At 40.2% G+C, this 19,582-nt stretch overlaps 1 protein-coding gene across 4 annotated transcripts in view; it reads right to left on the bottom strand.

Annotated features, from left to right (window-relative positions):
• LOC117334047 (peroxisomal membrane protein 11B-like) overlaps positions 1-19,582 on the bottom strand; it is a 28,670-nt gene that overhangs the window by 4,938 nt on the left and 4,150 nt on the right. The window contains exons 2-4 of one of the 4 annotated variants that reach the window (XR_004534026.1): positions 2,192-2,307; positions 501-1,925; positions 280-433 (exon numbers count right to left, since the gene is read on the bottom strand). Coding sequence is in view for 1 of the 4 variants with exons in the window: in XM_033893472.1 (XP_033749363.1) it covers positions 1,372-1,925; positions 2,192-2,307 (670 nt within the window). In the remaining 3 variants the exon portion in view is untranslated. Of the gene's footprint in view, positions 1-88; positions 103-279; positions 1,926-2,191; positions 2,308-19,582 lie in introns of those variants that run through there. The other 3 variants (XR_004534027.1, XM_033893472.1, XR_004534028.1) reach the window with 3 other exon arrangements.

Raw genomic sequence — 19,582 nt, 5'->3', positions numbered from 1 at the left:
GTCTTTACATACACGTCACCTGTCACGACTCTGTGACTAGATGTCATACTCTCACACATACCAATGTCTGTCTTTACATACACGCCACCTGTCACGACTCTGTGACTAGATGTCATACTCTCACACATACCAATGTCTGTCTTTATATACACGCCACCTGTCATGACTCCATGACTAGATGTCATACTCTCACTCATACCAATGTCTGTCTTTATATACACGCCACCTGTCACAACTCCATGACTAGATGTCATACTCTCACACATACCAATGTCTGTCTTTACATACACGCCACCTGTCACGACTCTGTGACTAGATGTCATACTCTCACACATACCAATGTCTGTCTTTACATACACGCCACCTGTCACGACTCTGTGACTAGATGTCATACTCTCACACATACCAATGTCTGTCTTTACATACATGCCACCTGTCACGACTCTGACTAGATGTCATACTCTCACACATACCAATGTCTGTCTTTACATACATGCCACCTGTCACGACTCTATGACTAGATGTCATACTCTCAGACAGGTGTTTCCTACTTCATATCACCATCAGTGCTGTCATATTTCCGGGCAGTTTTCTTAAAGCTCATCAGTACATTTCATGATGATTGTGAAGACAGCAATAGTATTAGTAGAAAAGTCATATTAAATGAAAAAAAAAAAAACATTTACATAACAAGTTCTATACAAAACAGGGTACAAATAGCCAACAGGTTTTTTTTGTTTTTTTTTGGCAGATTTTTTTTTTTTCATTAAAAAATGTTCAGCTTCAGAATCCAATTTTAGATCCAATCTATGTTTGAAGTTCTGAAGATAAAACACAAAATAACATATAATGCAATAAATACTGCAAAGCTCACCATCACCAGCTTAATTTTTTTTTCAACTTGATCTGTAATTCAATGGCTTACTACCTACACGTATCAGCTTTCTCAGGGACATAACTCACATAAACAACATCACAGTAATAAAGTACTGATCAAACAAGTGAGAAGTGTCCTTAAGGAAATCATGAAACACCTTTTATAAGATTCATACACGAGAATTAAAAAAAAATATCTATACAAAAATTCTTAATCCACCTGCTTAATCACCGAAATCACATAATTCCTACTACAAGTTTTTAACAGATTGTATATAAAGCAGATCTGCTTACTTCAGAATCAAGCTTCATAATTAATATGTTAAATTTTCATGATCAGTATCTTGATCAAATATTTAGAATTTTATGAGTCTCATGAACTTAAAAAAAATATTTGAAAGTCTTGTGCCTTTATGTATATCATTCTCCTCAGAATACACAATATCTTAACTGATATTTAACAATTTATACGCGTTTCCTAGACTACGGCGGGTGTTATGGAACAAGTTTGAGTGATGTATCCCAGACTGTAGCTATTCCTGCTGCCGAGGATATTAATCCTAGGAATCCTTGAGTGCCTGCTGATGCATTCACTTTTCCCAGAGTGGACAATGGTAGAACTAAATCGGCTAAGTTTTTAACGAGATCTAGCACCACTGGTTTATTCTGCATTATGATTTTCCCTACAATGTTTGTGTTGTGTGAATAAGAGGTCCGCCTGCTGTGACTAGTATCTCCATTTACTTGCTGACCATGTTTCTCCTGCCGTTGTTTCATCTCCTCCTGTATAATGTTCAGAAGGTCGTATGCGTTTCTCGACAGATTTAGGATCAGACTGAACACCCAGAATCTCGCTGATATATTCGACCACTTCTTTTTGTCTGTTTTGATGAGTCCAACGTTGTGAGCGTATATGATGTGGTCGAACAGCAAGAAGCAGGCCTGGTTCAGCTTTGACATTGTAATTGTCAGTCTCAGCACCGTGTCTTTAATGTGGACGCTCTTCAGGGCAGCCATCATGAAGTCCAAACTCTTACCCATCCGCAGCACTGTAACAGAAAATATGCTTGTTTGTTAACTGTGTTTACCACCCCGTCAACAACCAGGGTCATTTTGGATGGTGTTCCCCTTGTAGTAGTTGGTGACTACCTCACTGAACAACATAATTTTCTCTTTAATTGTGATTTTAAATAAATTACTTTTGGAATTTTTTATTTCAAATTAAACATTTATATTTCATATCTCAGATATAAATGGCAAAGCCTTAATATCTACAGAAAAAAAATTCATCTTTTGTATTCTTTGAAATTCTTACATTTCCTGGTCATGCTCAAGGAGGACTCCAGTTTCTTGAGTTTCTCCACAAGCTCCGGACCTCTTGTATTCTGATGGAGATGCCACCATACCAATTTACTGCCATACTGGATGAGTCTGAAAATTCAATGTTCTGGGGTAAAAATCATAATTCAAATTTCCTGATGATATGATGCTGACAAATTGAGGATGACATAGATGACCTGATTTCTGTAATCACCAGGATGTTATAATAACCAGGATGTTATAATAACCAGAATATTTATAATAACCAGGATTTTATAATCACCAGGATGTTATAATAACCAGAATGTTATAATAACCAGAATGTTATAATAACCAGGATGTTTATAATAACCAGAATGTTATAATCACCAGGATGTTATAATCACCAGGATGTTATAATCACCAGGATGTTATAATAACCAGAATGTTATAATCACCAGGATGTTATAATCACCAGGATGTTATAATCACCAGGATGTTATAATAATCAGGATGTTATAATAACCAGGATGTTATAATCACCAGGATGTTAGAATAACCAGGATGTTATAATAACCAGGATGTTATAATCACCAGGATGTTATAATAATCAGGATGTTATAATAACCAGGATGTTATAATAACCAGGATGTTATAATCACCAGGATGTTATAATAATCAGGATGTTATAATAACCAGGATGTTATAATCACCAGGATGTTATAATCACCAGGATGTTATAATAATCAGGATGTTATAATAACCAGGATGTTATAATCACCAGGATGTTATAATAACAAGGATGTTATAATAACCAGGATGTTATAATCACCAGGATGTTATAAACATTTCATCTGATGTGATGGGAAGCACATGTAATGATACTTTCAGATACTTGTTAAATCATAACTCGTACACCAATGACTTTTGACATTTTATTATCAAAAAATGGATACATTACAGAAAAGTCACATTTCACAAACAGATTAATATACAATGCAAACACAAAAGAACACAACTAACTAAAAACAGAAATTACTAACAAATCACATAACAATACACAATATGTTCACAACATGTCGGAGATAAAAGTACAAAAAGTTAAAGAGCACTCATCAATTCATAAAGCACTTTCTTCATACAGCAAAATATAATACAGCACTAATTCATATAAAGCACTACAAAATACAATCAAAGCACTAAACAAATAAAATATATATATCGACCTATATTAAGGTCACAGCATATAGCACTTAGAGTATGTAACAGAATCACAAAATGTTTCTTCAACAGTAGTCAAAGCTGGGTAGGTAGATCATGCCTGGGGATCCATGGGGTCGACGACGTCTCTTGGAGATCTCGGAGAGTGTCTTGGTGTTGTGGGAACGGCTCCTCTTGTTGCTGAACCACTTCTTCACCTGCTCCTCCTTGAGGTGACCTTGTTCGGCGAGGCGGTAAATGACATCTGGTGATGGGTAAGGGTGCTCAGTGTTGAGGTAGTACCATTCTTCCATCACTCGGACAGCCTTCCGGGAGAGGACAGGTCGGGACAGTGGACGAGTCGGGACTGACAGTGGCTCACTCTGGTGGCGGGTTCTCTCACGGGTTGTGGTGTCTAGTCCATCAAGACTGGTCTCCACACGGTCCATGATGAGGTGAAGCTGGTTGTCGTAGTAACTGTTGATGGATGGGTGGTAGGTAGAGGGACTATCTCCTAGATTCTCTAGACGCTCCATTTCCACTGCTCCTGCCTGGTATCGGTAGAAGCTGGACAGTTGCTGGATCTCATCACCATGGACACTGTGTAGTTTCTTGAACATCTGCTGTAGACGGCGCTCTCTGTCAGACACAGTGGAGTAGGACTTGGGTTGGAAGGTAGACAGAAGGGAGTTGGGTGTGGCAGACTTCTTACACTCATCAAGGAGGACTGATCTCAACTCACAGAAGAATGGGTGGTTGAGTAGAGGAGTGGATGGTGGTGAAGTGGACGATAACAAACTAAAGATGGAATCAGGTCTAGATTCAGAGATAGGGCTACAGGCAGTAGTGGACTTCTTGTATGGTGTAGTGTTGACATTGGTGGTTGTCTCGCAGTGGGGGCGGGTAGTGGTGGTCTCGCAGTGGGGGCGGGTAGTGGTGGTCTCGCAGTGGGGGCGGGTAGTGGTGGTCTCGCAGTGGGGGCGGGTAGTGGTGGTCTCGCAGTGGGGGCGGGTAGTGGTGGTCTCGCAGTGGGGGCGGGCAGTGGTGGTCTTGCAGTGGGGGTGGGTACTGGTGGTCTCGCAGTGGGAACGGGTAGTGGTGGTCTCGCAGTGGGAACGGGTAGTTGTGGTCTCGCAGTGGGAACGGGTAGTGGTGGTCTCGCAGTGAGGGCGGGTAGTGGTGGTCTCGCAGTGAGGGCGGGTAGTGGTGGTCTCGCAGTGGGGACGGGTAGTGATGGTCTCGCAATGAGGGCGGGTAGTGGTGGTCTCGCAGTGGGGACGGGTAGTGATGGTCTCGCAGTGAGGGCGGGTAGTAGTGGTCTCACAGTGGGGGTAGGTAGTGGTGGTCTCGCAGTGGGGGCCGGTAGTGGTGGTCTCGCAGTGGGGGTAGGTAGTGGTGGTCTCGCAGTGGGGACGGGTAGTGGTGGTCTCGCAGTGTGGGCGGGTAGTGGTGGTCTCGCAGTGAGGCTGGGTCTCCAGTGGTGGAACTTCTTCTGACAGGAAATCAAGCAAGTCATCAAGTTGAGTGTGTCCATCAAGAATGGTGGCTTCGATGATATCAGACAAGGTTGTCTCAGGGGTGACCTCAAATGGCATCGGTGAAGGGGCGTCAAATGACATGGTAGTAGCACTGAGTGGTGTCAGGTTATGGCAGATGTCAACTTTGGCAGCTGAGTGATTTGTGACATTTTGTGACACTTGACACTTATTTTATACTAAAGGTGCTGGCTTGGGTGTCAAGATTGTAGTGTGTCATTGGCTGACACCTGTAACAGGAATTCAGACTACAGTTACCTTGTCCTCCCATTGGTGGAGCCCACTGATCACTACTTACTGTGCACTGTAACTGGACAATCTGATTGGTTGATTACCTAAGTGATCAGTTAATCTCTCTCTTGATTGGTAGAGAAAGGTGATATCACTTTACAGTATCACTCCAGTTATCCTAATTACCCAGGTGAACAGATTTGTACTCACAGACCTATTGTTACCTGTCTATTGTTCTCTGCAGGACAGTTAATGCTACTGTTACCCTAATTAACCACCTGACCTAACAGTTTCACACCTGTCTATTGTCCCAGTAAAGGAGATGGATGGCTTCCCAAGCCAGTTCTGGTAATGACTGATTTTTTCCCTGCCCAATAATTGCACTAATTACCTGTAATTATCTTCTTGCCCAACAATTGCAGTGATGATCAGTGGTAATTACAAGTACATTGTGTAATTATTTTCTGATAGTTTCATGTTACTTACTTATCATCACTGGAATAACTTTCAGTATAATGAACTAAATAAATCATTTATTTTTAGCAATATTTTTATAGGTATTGTTTTGAAGGATGAAAAAAAAACAGAAATCTGTTTCTAAATGTATCTGTTCCAGACCAATTTGATACAAAATATACACAATCATTCATTGATATTGTTTGATAAAAGTATAATTCAGGTATGTTTTATGTAAAAACATGCACCTTAAAGTTCAAACACTTTGTCTAGATTGTACATGTTACATGTAACACAACAGGCAGTACCTATATAATTATTCTCCTGAACCAGTACAATGATCAGTTATGGAATGGCTTTTGATGGAAATCAGTTTCATTTTTAGAATCAATATTAAAATCAAGAATCAGAAACTCAAAATCAATCGATTATAATTCATTTGGTTTTCTGAATTGAGCACAGAATTGCCCCTTTGTAAAAAATCAGTGTACATCTCAAGTACATTTATTACATCAGTAACCTTAGACATTAGCATTACATCAGTAACATTAGAAATATACATGAAGCCAAAGATTTACAAACATTTCCAGAAATTTTCCAATTAATTGACATTGAAAAATCATCATCAACATTGTTCTTTTTTAAAACATTTTTTTTTATCATCAGCCCACCACTACACAAAATCCAAGATGGCCGCCTGTTGGCCATATTTTTTTTTTGGTCAGTCCCAAAATGTAATATGCAAAATTAAGGACCAAGGGAAACTTACATATGAAATATGAGAAAGATCCCAGTACTTTGTGAGAAATAGTGATAATAAGTATTGTTTACAGATGGACACATTGACAGATCATGGATGCAGGAGGATTTAAATGATTCAAATCTGATGATGGTTGGCTAAATAACTACATTAAACTGAAGTCAGATAAGTATTGTAGAGTTACACCAATTATCTGCTCTCATTTCCCAATGAAAACTTTTGTAATAGAGAAAATTCAGGGAACATGGGTAACCTACACATGACAAGAGGTCCATGGGCCTTAACAGGCACCTGAGATTTGAAATATTTCAGTTAATCTAATTGACCCTTTTTAGCCTCACCAATCAGCCCATTGGGGTCAGTCAGGGCCAACATGTGCATACCATCAAACTGTTATCCCATGCTGATAATATTATCCAGGTTAGAATGAATTCCAATACAAATCCAAAAATTAGTCAAATTGTGATTTCCCCATATAAACTATAGTAAAGTTTACCCCCTCCCCAGGGGCAAACGTGAGACCCAAGGGTCATGAAATTCACAAATCCAAGTGGTAGAACTTGAGAAGTTTAAATATTATAGATGGCAGACAATGGTGGATGCAACATTCTGAATTGATAATACTAAGATATTTGTTAAATCATAACTCGTACAATAATGAATTTTGACAGTTTATTATTAAAAGATAGATACATTTCTTAAACAGCTTAACATACAATGCACACACAACAGAATACAAATTATTGAAGACAGAAAATCAAATAATACTGCACACAAAACACATAACAATATACAATAGGTTCACAACATGTGGGAGTTAAAGGAACAAAATACAGTTAAAGAGCACCAATCACTTATCACTTCATAAAGCACTTTCTTCATACAGCAAAATATAATACAGCACTAATTCATATAAAGCACTACAAAATACATTCAAAGCACTAAACAAATAAAATATATATATCGACCTATATTAAGGTCACAGCATATAGCACTTAGAGTATGTAACAGAATCACAAAATGTTTCTTCAACAGTAGTCAAAGCTGGGTAGGTAGATCATGCCTGGGGATCCATGGGGTCGACGACGTCTCTTGGAGATCTCGGAGAGTGTCTTGGTGTTGTGGGAACGACTCCTCTTGTTGCTGAACCACTTCTTCACCTGCTCCTCCTTGATGTGACCTTGTTCGGCGAGGCGGTAAATGACATCTGGTGACGGGTAAGGGTGCTCAGTGTTGAGGTAGTACCATTCTTCCATCACTCGGACAGCCTTCCGGGAGAGGACAGGTCGGGACAGTGGACGAGTCGGGACTGACAGTGGCTCACTCTGGTGGCGGGTTCTCTCACGGGTTGTGGTGTCTAGTCCATCAAGGCTGGTCTCCACACGGTCCATGATGAGGTGAAGCTGGTTGTCGTAGTAACTGTTGATGGATGGGTGGTAGGTAGAGGGACTATCTCCTAGATTCTCTAGACGCTCCATTTCCACTGCTCCTGCCTGGTATCGGTAGAAGCTGGACAGTTGCTGGATCTCATCACCATGGACACTGTGTAGTCTCTTGAACATCTGCTGTAGTCGGCGCTCTCTGTCAGATACAGTGGAGTAGGACTTGGGTTGGAAGGTTGACAGAAGGGAGTTGGGTGCAGAAGACTTCTTACACTCATCAAGGAGGACTGATCGCAACTCACAGAAGAATGGGTGGTTGAGTAGAGGAGTGGATGGTGGTGAAGCAGAGGACAATAAACTAAAGATGGAATCAGGTCTGGATTCAGAGATGGGGCTGCAGGCAGTAGTGGACTTGCATGGTGTAGTCTTGAAATTGGTAGTGGTCTCGCAGTCTGAGCGGGTAGTAGTGGTCTCGGAGTGGGGGCAGGGAGTGGTGGTCTCGAAGTTGGGGCAGGTAGTGGTGGTCTCGCAGTGGGGGCGGGGAGTGGTGGTCTCGCAGAGGGGTTCGGTAGTGGTGGTCTCGAAGTTGGGGCCGGTAGTGGTGGTCTCGCAGTGGGGGTGGATAGTGGTGGTCTCGCAGTGGGGGTGGATAGTGGTGGTCTCGCAGTGGGGGAGGGTAGTGGTGGTCTCGCAGTGGGGGAGGGTAGTGGTAGTCTCGCAGTGGAGTTGGGTAGTGGTGGTCTCGCAGTCGGGGCGGGTAGTAGTGGTCTCCAGTGGTGGAACTTCTTCAGACAGGAAATCAAGCAGGTCATCAAGTTGAGTGTGTCCATCAAGAATGGTGGCTTCGATGATATCAGACAAGGTTGTCTCAGGGGTGACCTCCAATGGCATCGGTGAAGGGGCGTCAAATGACATGGTAGTAGCACTGAGTGGTGTCAGGTTATGGCAGATGTCAACTTTGGCAGCTGAGTGATTTGTGACATTTTGTGACACTTGACACTTATTTTATACTAAAGGTGCTGGCTTGGGTGTCAAGATTGTAGTGTGTCATTGGCTGACACCTGTAACAGGAATTCAGACTACAGTTACCTTGTCCTCCCATTGGTGGAGCCCACTGATCACTGTTTACTGTGTACTGTAACTGGACAATCTGATTGGTTGATTGGCCAAGTGATCAGTTAATCTCTCTCTTGATTGGTAGAGAAAGGTGATATCACTTTACAGTATCACTCCAGTTATCCTAATTACCCAGGTGAACAGATTTGTACTCACAGACCTATTGTTACCTGTTATTGTTCTCTGCAGGACAGTTAATGCTACTGTTACCCTAATTACCTCACCTAACAGTTTCACACCTGTCTATTGTTCTCTAAAGGACAGTCAACTACTGTTACCTTAATTACCTCACCTGTCTATTGTTCTCTGCAGGACAGTTAATTATACCCTTACCTTAATTAACCACCTGACCTAACAGTTTCACACCTGTCTATTGTCCCAGTAAAGGAGATGACTGGCTTCCCAAGCCACTTCTGGTACTCACTGATTTTTTACCTGCCCAATAATTGCACTAATTACCTGTAATTATTTTCTTGCCAAACAATTACATTAATTACAAGTAATTATCTTCTGATAGTTTCATGTTTATTTACTTATCACTACTGGAATAACTTTCAGTATAATGAACTAATTACATTTATTTTTAGCAATATTTTTATAGGTATTGTTTTGAAGGATGAAAAAAAAACAGAAATCTGTTTCGCAATGTGTCTATTCCAGATCAATTTGATACAAAATATACACAATCATTCATTGATATTGTTTGATAAAAGTATAATTCAGGTATTTTTTATGTAAAAACATGCACCTTTAAGTATAAACACTTTGTCTAGATTGTACATGTTACATGTAACACAATAGGCAGTACCTATATAATTATTCTCCTGAACCAGAACAACAATCAGTTATGGAATGGCTTTTGATGGAAATCAGTTTCATTTTTAGAATCAATATTAAAATCAAGAATCAGAAACTCAAAATCAATCGATTATAATTCATTTGGTTTTCTGAATTGAGCACAGAATTGCCCCTTTGTAAAAAATCAGTGTACATCTCAAGTACATTTATTACATCAGTAACCTTAGACATTAGCATTACATCAGTAACATTAGATATATACATGAAGCCAAAGATTTACAAACATTTCCAGAAATTTTCCAATTAATTGCCATTGAAAAATCATCATCAACATTGTTCTTTTTTAAAACATTTTTTTCATCATCAGCCCACCACTACACAAAATCCAAGATGGCCGCCTGTTGGCCATATTTTTTTTTGGTCAGTCCCAAAATGTAATATGCAATATTAAGGACCAAGGGAAACTTACATATGAAATATGAGAAAGATCCCAGTAGTACTTTGTGAGAAATAGTGATAATAAGTATTGTTTACAGATGGACACATTGACAGATCATGGATGCAGGAGGATTTAAATGATTCAAATCTGATGATGGTTGGCTAAATAACTACATTAAACTGAAGTCAGATAAGTATTGTAGAGTTAAACCAATTATCTGCACTAATTTTTCAATGAAAACTTTTGTAATAGAGAAAATTCAGGGAACATGGGTAACCTACACATGACAAGAGGTCCATGGGCCTTAACAGGCACCTGAGATTTGAAATATTTCAGTTAATCTAATTGACCCTTTTTAGCCTCACCAATCAGCCCATTGGGGTCAGTCAGGGCCAACATGTGCATACCATCAAACTGTTATCTCATGCTGATAATATTATCCAGGTTAGAATGAATTCCAATACAAATCCAAAAATTAGTCAAATTGTGATTTCCCCATATAAACTATAGTAAAGTTTACCTCCTCCCCAGGGGCAAACGTGAGACCCAAGGGTCATGAAATTCACAAATCCCAGTGGTAGAACTTGAGAAGTTTAAATATTATAGATGGCAGACAATGGTGGATGCAACATTCTGAATTGATAATACTAAGATATTTGTTAAATCATAACTCGTACAATAATGACTTTTGACAGTTTATTATTAAAAGATAGATACATTTCTTAAACAGCTTAACATACAATGCACACACAACAGAATACAAATTATTGAAGACAGAAAATCAAATAATACTGCACACAAAACACATAACAATATACAACAGGTTCACAACATGTGGGAGTTAAAAGAACAAAATACAGTTAAAGAGCATCAATCACTTATCAATTCATAAAGCACTTTCTTCATACAGCAAAATATAATACAGCACTAATTCATATAAAGCACTACAAAAAATTGTCCCAGTAAAGGAGATGACTGGCTTCCCAAGCCACTTCTGGTACTCACTGATTTTTTACCTGCCCAATAATTGCACTAATTACCTGTAATTATTTTCTTGCCAAACAATTACATTAATTACAAGTAATTATCTTCTGATAGTTTCATGTTTATTTACTTATCACTACTGGAATAACTTTCAGTATAATGAACTAATTACATTTATTTTTAGCAATATTTTTATAGGTATTGTTTTGAAGGATGAAAAAAAAACAGAAATCTGTTTCGCAATGTGTCTATTCCAGATCAATTTGATACAAAATATACACAATCATTCATTGATATTGTTTGATAAAAGTATAATTCAGGTATTTTTTATGTAAAAACATGCACCTTTAAGTATAAACACTTTGTCTAGATTGTACATGTTACATGTAACACAATAGGCAGTACCTATATAATTATTCTCCTGAACCAGTACAACAATCAGTTATGGAATGGCACAAGGCTATTGATGGAAATCAGTTTCATTTTTAGAATCAATATTAAAATCAAGAATCAGAAACTCAAAATCAATCGATTATAATTCATTTGGTTTTCTGAATTGAGCACAGAATTGCCCCTTTGTAAAAAATCAATGTACATCTCAAGTACATTTATTACATCAGTAACCTTAGACATTAGCATTACATCAGTAACATTAGAAATATACATGAAGCCAAAGATTTACAAACATTTCCAGAAATTTTCCAATTAATTGCCATTGAAAAATCATCATCAACATTTTTCTTTTTTAAAACATTTTTTTTTATCATCAGCCCACCACTACACAAAATCCAAGATGGCCGCCTGTTGGCCATATTTTTTTTTGGTCAGTCCCAAAATGTAATATGCAAAATTAAGGACCAAGGGAAACTTACATATGAAATATGAGAAAGATCCCAGTAGTACTTTGTGAGAAATAGTGATAATAAGTATTGTTTACAGATGGACACATTGACAGATCATGGATGCAGGAGGATTTAAATGATTCAAATCTGATGATGGTTGGCTAAATAACTACATTAAACTGAAGTCAGATAAGTATTGTAGAGTTAAACCAATTATCTGCACTAATTTTTCAATGAAAACTTTTGTAATAGAGAAAATTCAGGGAACATGGGTAACCTACACATGACAAGAGGTCCATGGGCCTTAACAGGCACCTGAGATTTGAAATATTTCAGTTAATCTAATTGACCCTTTTTAGCCTCACCAATCAGCCCATTGGGGTCAGTCAGGGCCAACATGTGCATACCATCAAACTGTTATCTCATGCTGATAATATTATCCAGGTTAGAATGAATTCCAATACAAATCCAAAAATTAGTCAAATTGTGATTTCCCCATATAAACTATAGTAAAGTTTACCTCCTCCCCAGGGGCAAACGTGAGACCCAAGGGTCATGAAATTCACAAATCCCAGTGGTAGAACTTGAGAAGTTTAAATATTATAGATGGCAGACAATGGTGGATGCAACATTCTGAATTGATAATACTAAGATATTTGTTAAATCATAACTCGTACAATAATGACTTTTGACAGTTTATTATTAAAAGATAGATACATTTCTTAAACAGCTTAACATACAATGCACACACAACAGAATACAAATTATTGAAGACAGAAAATCAAATAATACTGCACACAAAACACATAACAATATACAACAGGTTCACAACATGTGGGAGTTAAAAGAACAAAATACAGTTAAAGAGCATCAATCACTTATCAATTCATAAAGCACTTTCTTCATACAGCAAAATATAATACAGCACTAATTCATATAAAGCACTACAAAATACATTCAAAGCACTAAACAAATAAAATATATATATCGACCTATATTAAGGTCACAGCATATAGCACTTAGAGTATGTAACAGAATCACAAAATGTTTCTTCAACAGTAGTCAAAGCTGGGTAGGTAGATCATGCCTGGGGATCCATGGGGTCGACGACGTCTCTTGGAGATCTCGGAGAGTGTCTTGGTGTTGTGGGAACGACTCCTCTTGTTGCTGAACCACTTCTTCACCTGCTCCTCCTTGATGTGACCTTGTTCGGCGAGGCGGTAAATGACATCTGGTGACGGGTAAGGGTGCTCAGTGTTGAGGTAGTACCATTCTTCCATCACTCGGACAGCCTTCCGGGACAGGACAGGTCGGGACAGTGGACGAGTCGGGACTGACAGTGGCTCACTCTGGTGGCGGGTTCTCTCACGGGTTGTGGTGTCTAGTCCATCAAGGCTGGTCTCCACACGGTCCATGATGAGGTGAAGCTGGTTGTCGTAGTAACTGTTGATGGATGGGTGGTAGGTAGAGGGACTCTCTCCTAGATTCTCTAGACGCTCCATTTCCACTGCTCCTGCCTGGTATCGGTAGAAGCTGGACAGTTGCTGGATCTCATCACCATGGACACTGTGTAGTCTCTTGAACATCTGCTGTAGTCGGCGCTCTCTGTCAGACACAGTGGAGTAGGACTTGGGTTGGAAGGTAGACAGAAGGGAGTTGGGTGTGGCAGACTTCTTACACTCATCAAGGAGGACTGATCTCAACTCACAGAAGAATGGGTGGTTGAGTAGAGGAGTGGATGGTGGTGAAGTGGAGGACAACAAACTAAAGATGGAATCAGGTCTAGATTCAGAGATAGGGCTACGGGCAGTAGTGGACTTCTTGTATGGTGTAGACTTGACATTGGTAGTGGTGGTCTCGCAGTGGGGACGGGTAGTGGTGGTCTCGCAGTGGGGACGGGTAGTGGTGGTCTCGCAGTGGGGACGGGTAGTGGGGACGGGTAGTGGTGGTATCGCAGTGGGGACGGGTAGTGGTGGTCTCGCAGTGGGGACGGGTAGTGGTGGTCTCGCAGTGGGGACGGGTAGTGGTGGTCTCGCAGTGGGGACGGGTAGTGGTGGTCTCGCAGTGGGGGCGGGTAGTGGTGGTCTCGTTGTGGGGGAGGGTAGTGGTGGTCTCGTAGTGGGGGCGGGTAGTGGTGGTCTTGTAGTGGGGGTGGGTAGTCTCGCAGTGGGGGGCGCGGGTAGTGGTGGTCTCGCAGTGGGGACGGGTAGTGGTGGTCTCGCAGTGGGGACGGGTAGTGGTAGTCCCACAGTGGGGGCGGGTAGTGGTGGTCTCGCAGTGTGGGTGGGTAGTGGTGGTCTCGCAGTGAGGCTGGGTCTCCAGTGGTGGAACTTCTTCTGACAGGAAATCAAGCAAGTCATCAAGTTGAGTGTGTCCATCAAGAATGGTGGCTTCGATGATATCAGACAAGGTTGTCTCAGGGGTGACCTCCAATGGCATCGGTGAAGGGGCGTCAAATGACATGGTAGTAGCACTGAGTGGTGTCAGGTTATGGCAGATGTCAACTTTTGCAGCTGAGTGATTTGTGACATTTTGTGACACTTGACACTTATTTTATATTAAAGGTGGTGGCTTGGGTGTCAAGATTGTAGTATGTCATTGGCTGACACCTGTAACAGGAATTCAGACTACAGCTACCTTGTCCTCCCATTGGTGGAGCCCACTGATCACTGTTTACTGTGAACTGTAACTGGACAATCTGATTGGTTGATTGGCCAAGTGATCAGTTAATCTCTCTTGATTGGTAGAGAAAGGTGATATCACTTTACAGTATCACTCCAGTTATCCTAATTACCCAGGTGAACAGATTTGTACTCACAGACCTATTGTTACCTGTTTATTGTTCTCTGCAGGACAGTTAATGCTACTGTTACCCTAATTACCTCACCTAACAGTTTCACACCTGTCTATTGTTCTCTAAAGGACAGTCAACTACTGTTACCTAAATTAACACACCTGTCTATTGTTCTCTGCAGGACAGTTAATTATACCCTTACCTTAATTAACCACCTGACCTAACAGTTTCACACCTGTCTATTGTTCTCTACAGGACAGTCAACTACTGTTACCTTAATTAACTCACCTGTCTATTGTTCTCTGCAGGACAGTTAATTATACCCTTACCTTAATTAACCACCTGACCTAACAGTTTCACACCTGTCTATTGTCCCAGTAAAGGAGATGAATGGCTTCCCAAGCCAGTTCTGGTACTGACTGATTTTTTAGCTGCCCAATAATTGCACTAATTATCTTCTTGCCAAACAATTGCATTAACTACAAGTAATAATTTTCTGATAGTTTCATGTAACTTACTTATCATTACTGGAATAACTTTCAGTATAATGAACTAAATAGGTCATTTATTTTTAGCAATATTTTTATAGGTATTGTTTTGAAGGATGAAAAAAAAACCTGAAATCTGTTTCGCAATGTTTCTTCATACAGCAAAATATAATACAGCACTAATTCATATAAAGCACTACAAAAAATTGTCCCAGTAAAGGAGATGACTGGCTTCCCAAGCCACTTCTGGTACTCACTGATTTTTTACCTGCCCAATAATTGCACTAATTACCTGTAATTATTTTCTTGCCAAACAATTACATTAATTACAAGTAATTATCTTCTGATAGTTTCATGTTTATTTACTTATCACTACTGGAATAACTTTCAGTATAATGAACTAATTACATTTATTTTTAGCAATATTTTTATAGGTATTGTTTTGAAGGATGAAAAAAAAACAGAAATCTGTTTCGCAATGTGTCTATTCCAGATCAATTTGATACAAAATATACACAATCATTCATTGATATTGTTTGATAAAAGTATAATTCAGGTATTTTTTATGTAAAAACATGCACCTTTAAGTATGAACACTTTGTCTAGATTGTACATGTTACATGTAACACAATAGGCAGTACCTATATAATTATTCTCCTGAACCAGAACAACAATCAGTTATGGAATGGCTTTTGATGGAAATCAGTTTCATTTTTAGAATCAATATTAAAATCAAGAATCAGAAACTCAAAATCAATCGATTATAATTCATTTGGTTTTCTGAATTGAGCACAGAATTGCCCCTTTGTAAAAAATCAGTGTACATCTCAAGTACATTTATTACATCAGTAACCTTAGACATTAGCATTACATCAGTAACATTAGATATATACATGAAGCCAAAGATTTACAAACATTTCCAGAAATTTTCCAATTAATTGACATTGAAAAATCATCATCAACATTGTTCTTTTTTAAAACATTTTTTTTATCATCAGCCCACCACTACACAAAATCCAAGATGGCCGCCTGTTGGCCATATTTTTTTTTGGTCAGTCCCAAAATGTAATATGCAAAATTAAGGACCAAGGGAAACTTACATATGAAATATGAGAAAGATCCCAGTACTTTGTGAGAAAAAGTGATAATAAGTATTGTTTACAGATGGACACATTGACAGATCATGGATGCAGGAGGATTTAAATGATTCAAATCTGATGATGGTTGGCTAAATAACTACATTAAACTGAAGTCAGATAAGTATTGTAGAGTTAAACCAATTATCTGCACTAATTTTTCAATGAAAACTTTTGTAATAGAGAAAATTCAGGGAACATGGGTAACCTACTCATGACAAGAGGTCCATGCGCCTTAACAGGCATCTGAGATTTGAAATATTTCAGTTAATCTAATTGACCCTTTTTAGCCTCACCAATCAGCCCCTGGGGGTCAGTCAGGGCCAACATGTGCATACCATCAAACTGTTATCCCATGCTGTTAATGTGAACCTGATTAGAATGAATTCCAATACAAATCCAACAAATAATAGTCAAAAATGTGATTTCCCTATATAAACTAGAATAAAGTTTACCCCCTCCCCAGGGGCAAACGTGAGACCCTAGGGTCATGAAATTCACAAAATCCCAGTGGTAGAACTTGAGAAGTTTAAATATTATAGATGGCAGACAATGGTGGATGCAACATTCTGAATTGATAATACTAAGATATTTGTTAAATCATAACTCGTACAATAATGAATTTTGACAGTTTATTATTAAAAGATAGATACATTTCTTAAACAGCTTAACATACAATGCACACACAACAGAATACAAATTATTGAAGACAGAAAATCAAATAATACTGCACACAAAACACATAACAATATACAACAGGTTCACAACATGTGGGAGTTAAAGAACAAAATACAGTTAAAGAGCATCAATCACTTATCACTTCATAAAGCACTTTCTTCATACAGCAAAATATAATACAGCACTAATTCATATAAAGCACTACAAAATACATTCAAAGCACTAAACAAATAAAATATATATATCGACCTATATTAAGGTCACAGCATATAGCACTTAGAGTATGTAACAGAATCACAAAATGTTTCTTCAACAGTAGTCAAAGCTGGGTAGGTAGATCATGCCTGGGGATCCATGGGGTCGACGACGTCTCTTGGAGATCTCGGAGAGTGTCTTGGTGTTGTGGGAACGGCTCCTCTTGTTGCTGAACCACTTCTTCACCTGCTCCTCCTTGATGTGACCTTGTTCGGCGAGGCGGTAAATGACATCTGGTGATGGGTAAGGGTGCTCAGTGTTGAGGTAGTACCATTCTTCCATCACTCGGACAGCCTTCCGGGACAGGACAGGTCGGGACAGTGGACGAGTCGGGACTGACAGTGGCTCACTCTGGTGGCGGGTTCTCTCACGGGTTGTGGTGTCTAGTCCATCAAGGCTGGTCTCCACACGGTCCATGATGAGGTGAAGCTGGTTGTCGTAGTAACTGTTGATGGATGGGTGGTAGGTAGAGGGACTCTCTCCTAGATTCTCTAGACGCTCCATTTCCACTGCTCCTGCCTGGTATCGGTAGAAGCTGGACAGTTGCTGGATCTCATCACCATGGACACTGTGTAGTCTCTTGAACATCTGCTGTAGTCGGCGCTCTCTGTCAGACACAGTGGAGTAGGACTTGGGTTGGAAGGTAGACAGAAGGGAGTTGGGTGTGGTAGACTTCTTACACTCATCAAGGAGGACAGAACGCAACTCACAGAAGAATGGGTGGTTGAGTAGAGGAGTGGATGGTGGTGAAGTGGAGGACAACAAACTAAAGATGGAATCAGGTCTAGATTCAGAGATAGGGCTACGGGCAGTAGTGGACTTCTTGTATGGTGAAGTCTTGACATTGGTAGTGGTGGTCTCGCAGTGGGGACGGGTAGTGGTGGTCTCGCAGTGGGGGCGGGTAGTGGTGGTCTCGCAGTGGGGGCGGGTAGTGGTGGTCTCGCAGTGGGGACGGGAAGTGGTGGTCTCGCAGTGGGGATGGGTAGTGGTGGTCGTGCAGTGGGGGCGGGTAAGGGTGGTCTCGCAGTGGGGGCAGGTAGTGGTGGTCTCGCAGTGGGGACTGGTAGTGGTGGTCTCGTTGTTGGGGCGGGTAGTGGTGGTCTCGTTGTTGGGGCGGGTAGTGGTGGTCTCGCAGTGGGGACTGGTAGTGGTGGTCTCGCAGTGGGGACTGGTAGTGGTGGTCTCGCAGTGGGGACTGGTAGTGGTGGTCTCGCAGTGGGGACTGGTAGTGGTGGTCTCGTTGTGGGGGCGGGTAGTGGTGGTCTCGCAGTGGAGCTGGGTAGTGGTGGTCTCGCAGTGAGGATGGGTAGTGGTGGTATCGCAGTGAGGGTGGGTCTCCAGTGGTGGAACTTCTTCTGACAGGAAATCAAGCAGGTCATCAAGTTGAGTGTGTCCATCAAGAATGGTGGCTTCGATGATATCAGACAAGGTTGTCTCAGGGGTGACCTCCAATGGCATCGGTGAAGGGGCGTCAAATGACATGGTAGTAGCACTGAGTGGTGTCAGGTTATGGCAGATGTCAACTTTGGCAGCTGAGTGATTTGTGACATTTTGTGACACTTGACACTTATTTTATATTAAAGGTGTTGGCTTGGGTGTCAAGATTGTAGTATGTCATTGGCTGACACCTGTAACAGGAATTCAGACTACAGCTACCTTGTCCTCCCATTGGTGGAGCCCACTGATCACTGTTTACTGTGAACTGTAACTGGACAATCTGATTGGTTGATTGGCTTAGTGATCAGTTAATCTCTCTCTTGATTGGTAGAGAAAGGTGATATCACTTTACAGTATCACTCCAGTTATCCTAATTACCCAGGTGAACAGATTTGTACTCACAGACCTATTGTTACCTGTTTATTGTTCTCTGCAGGACAGTTAATGCTACTGTTACCCTAATTACCTCACCTAACAGTTTCACACCTGTCTATTGTTCTCTACAGGACAATCAACTACTGTTACCTCAATAAACTCACCTGTCTATTGTTCTCTGCAGGACAGTTAATGATACCCTTACCTTAATTAACCACCTGACCTAACAGTTTCACACCTGTCTATTGTCCCAGTAAAGGAGATGGATGGCTTCCCAAGCCAGTTCTGGTACTGACTGATTTTTTACCTGCCCAATAATTACACGAATTACCTTCTTGCCAAACAATTGCATTAACAGTAACTACAAGTAATTATTTTCTGATAGTTTCATGTTACTTACTTATTATTACTGGAATAACTTTCAGTATAATGAACTAATTACATTTATTTTTAGCAATATTTTTATAGGTATTGTTTTGAAGGATGAAAAAAAAACCTGAA

The sequence above is a fragment of the Pecten maximus genome, chromosome 9, assembly GCF_902652985.1.
Source record: "Pecten maximus chromosome 9, xPecMax1.1, whole genome shotgun sequence".
NCBI classification, from domain to species: domain Eukaryota; kingdom Metazoa; phylum Mollusca; class Bivalvia; order Pectinida; family Pectinidae; genus Pecten; species Pecten maximus.
Note: the sequence above shows the minus strand (reverse complement) of the source record. Positions and strands in the feature narration are given on the sequence as shown.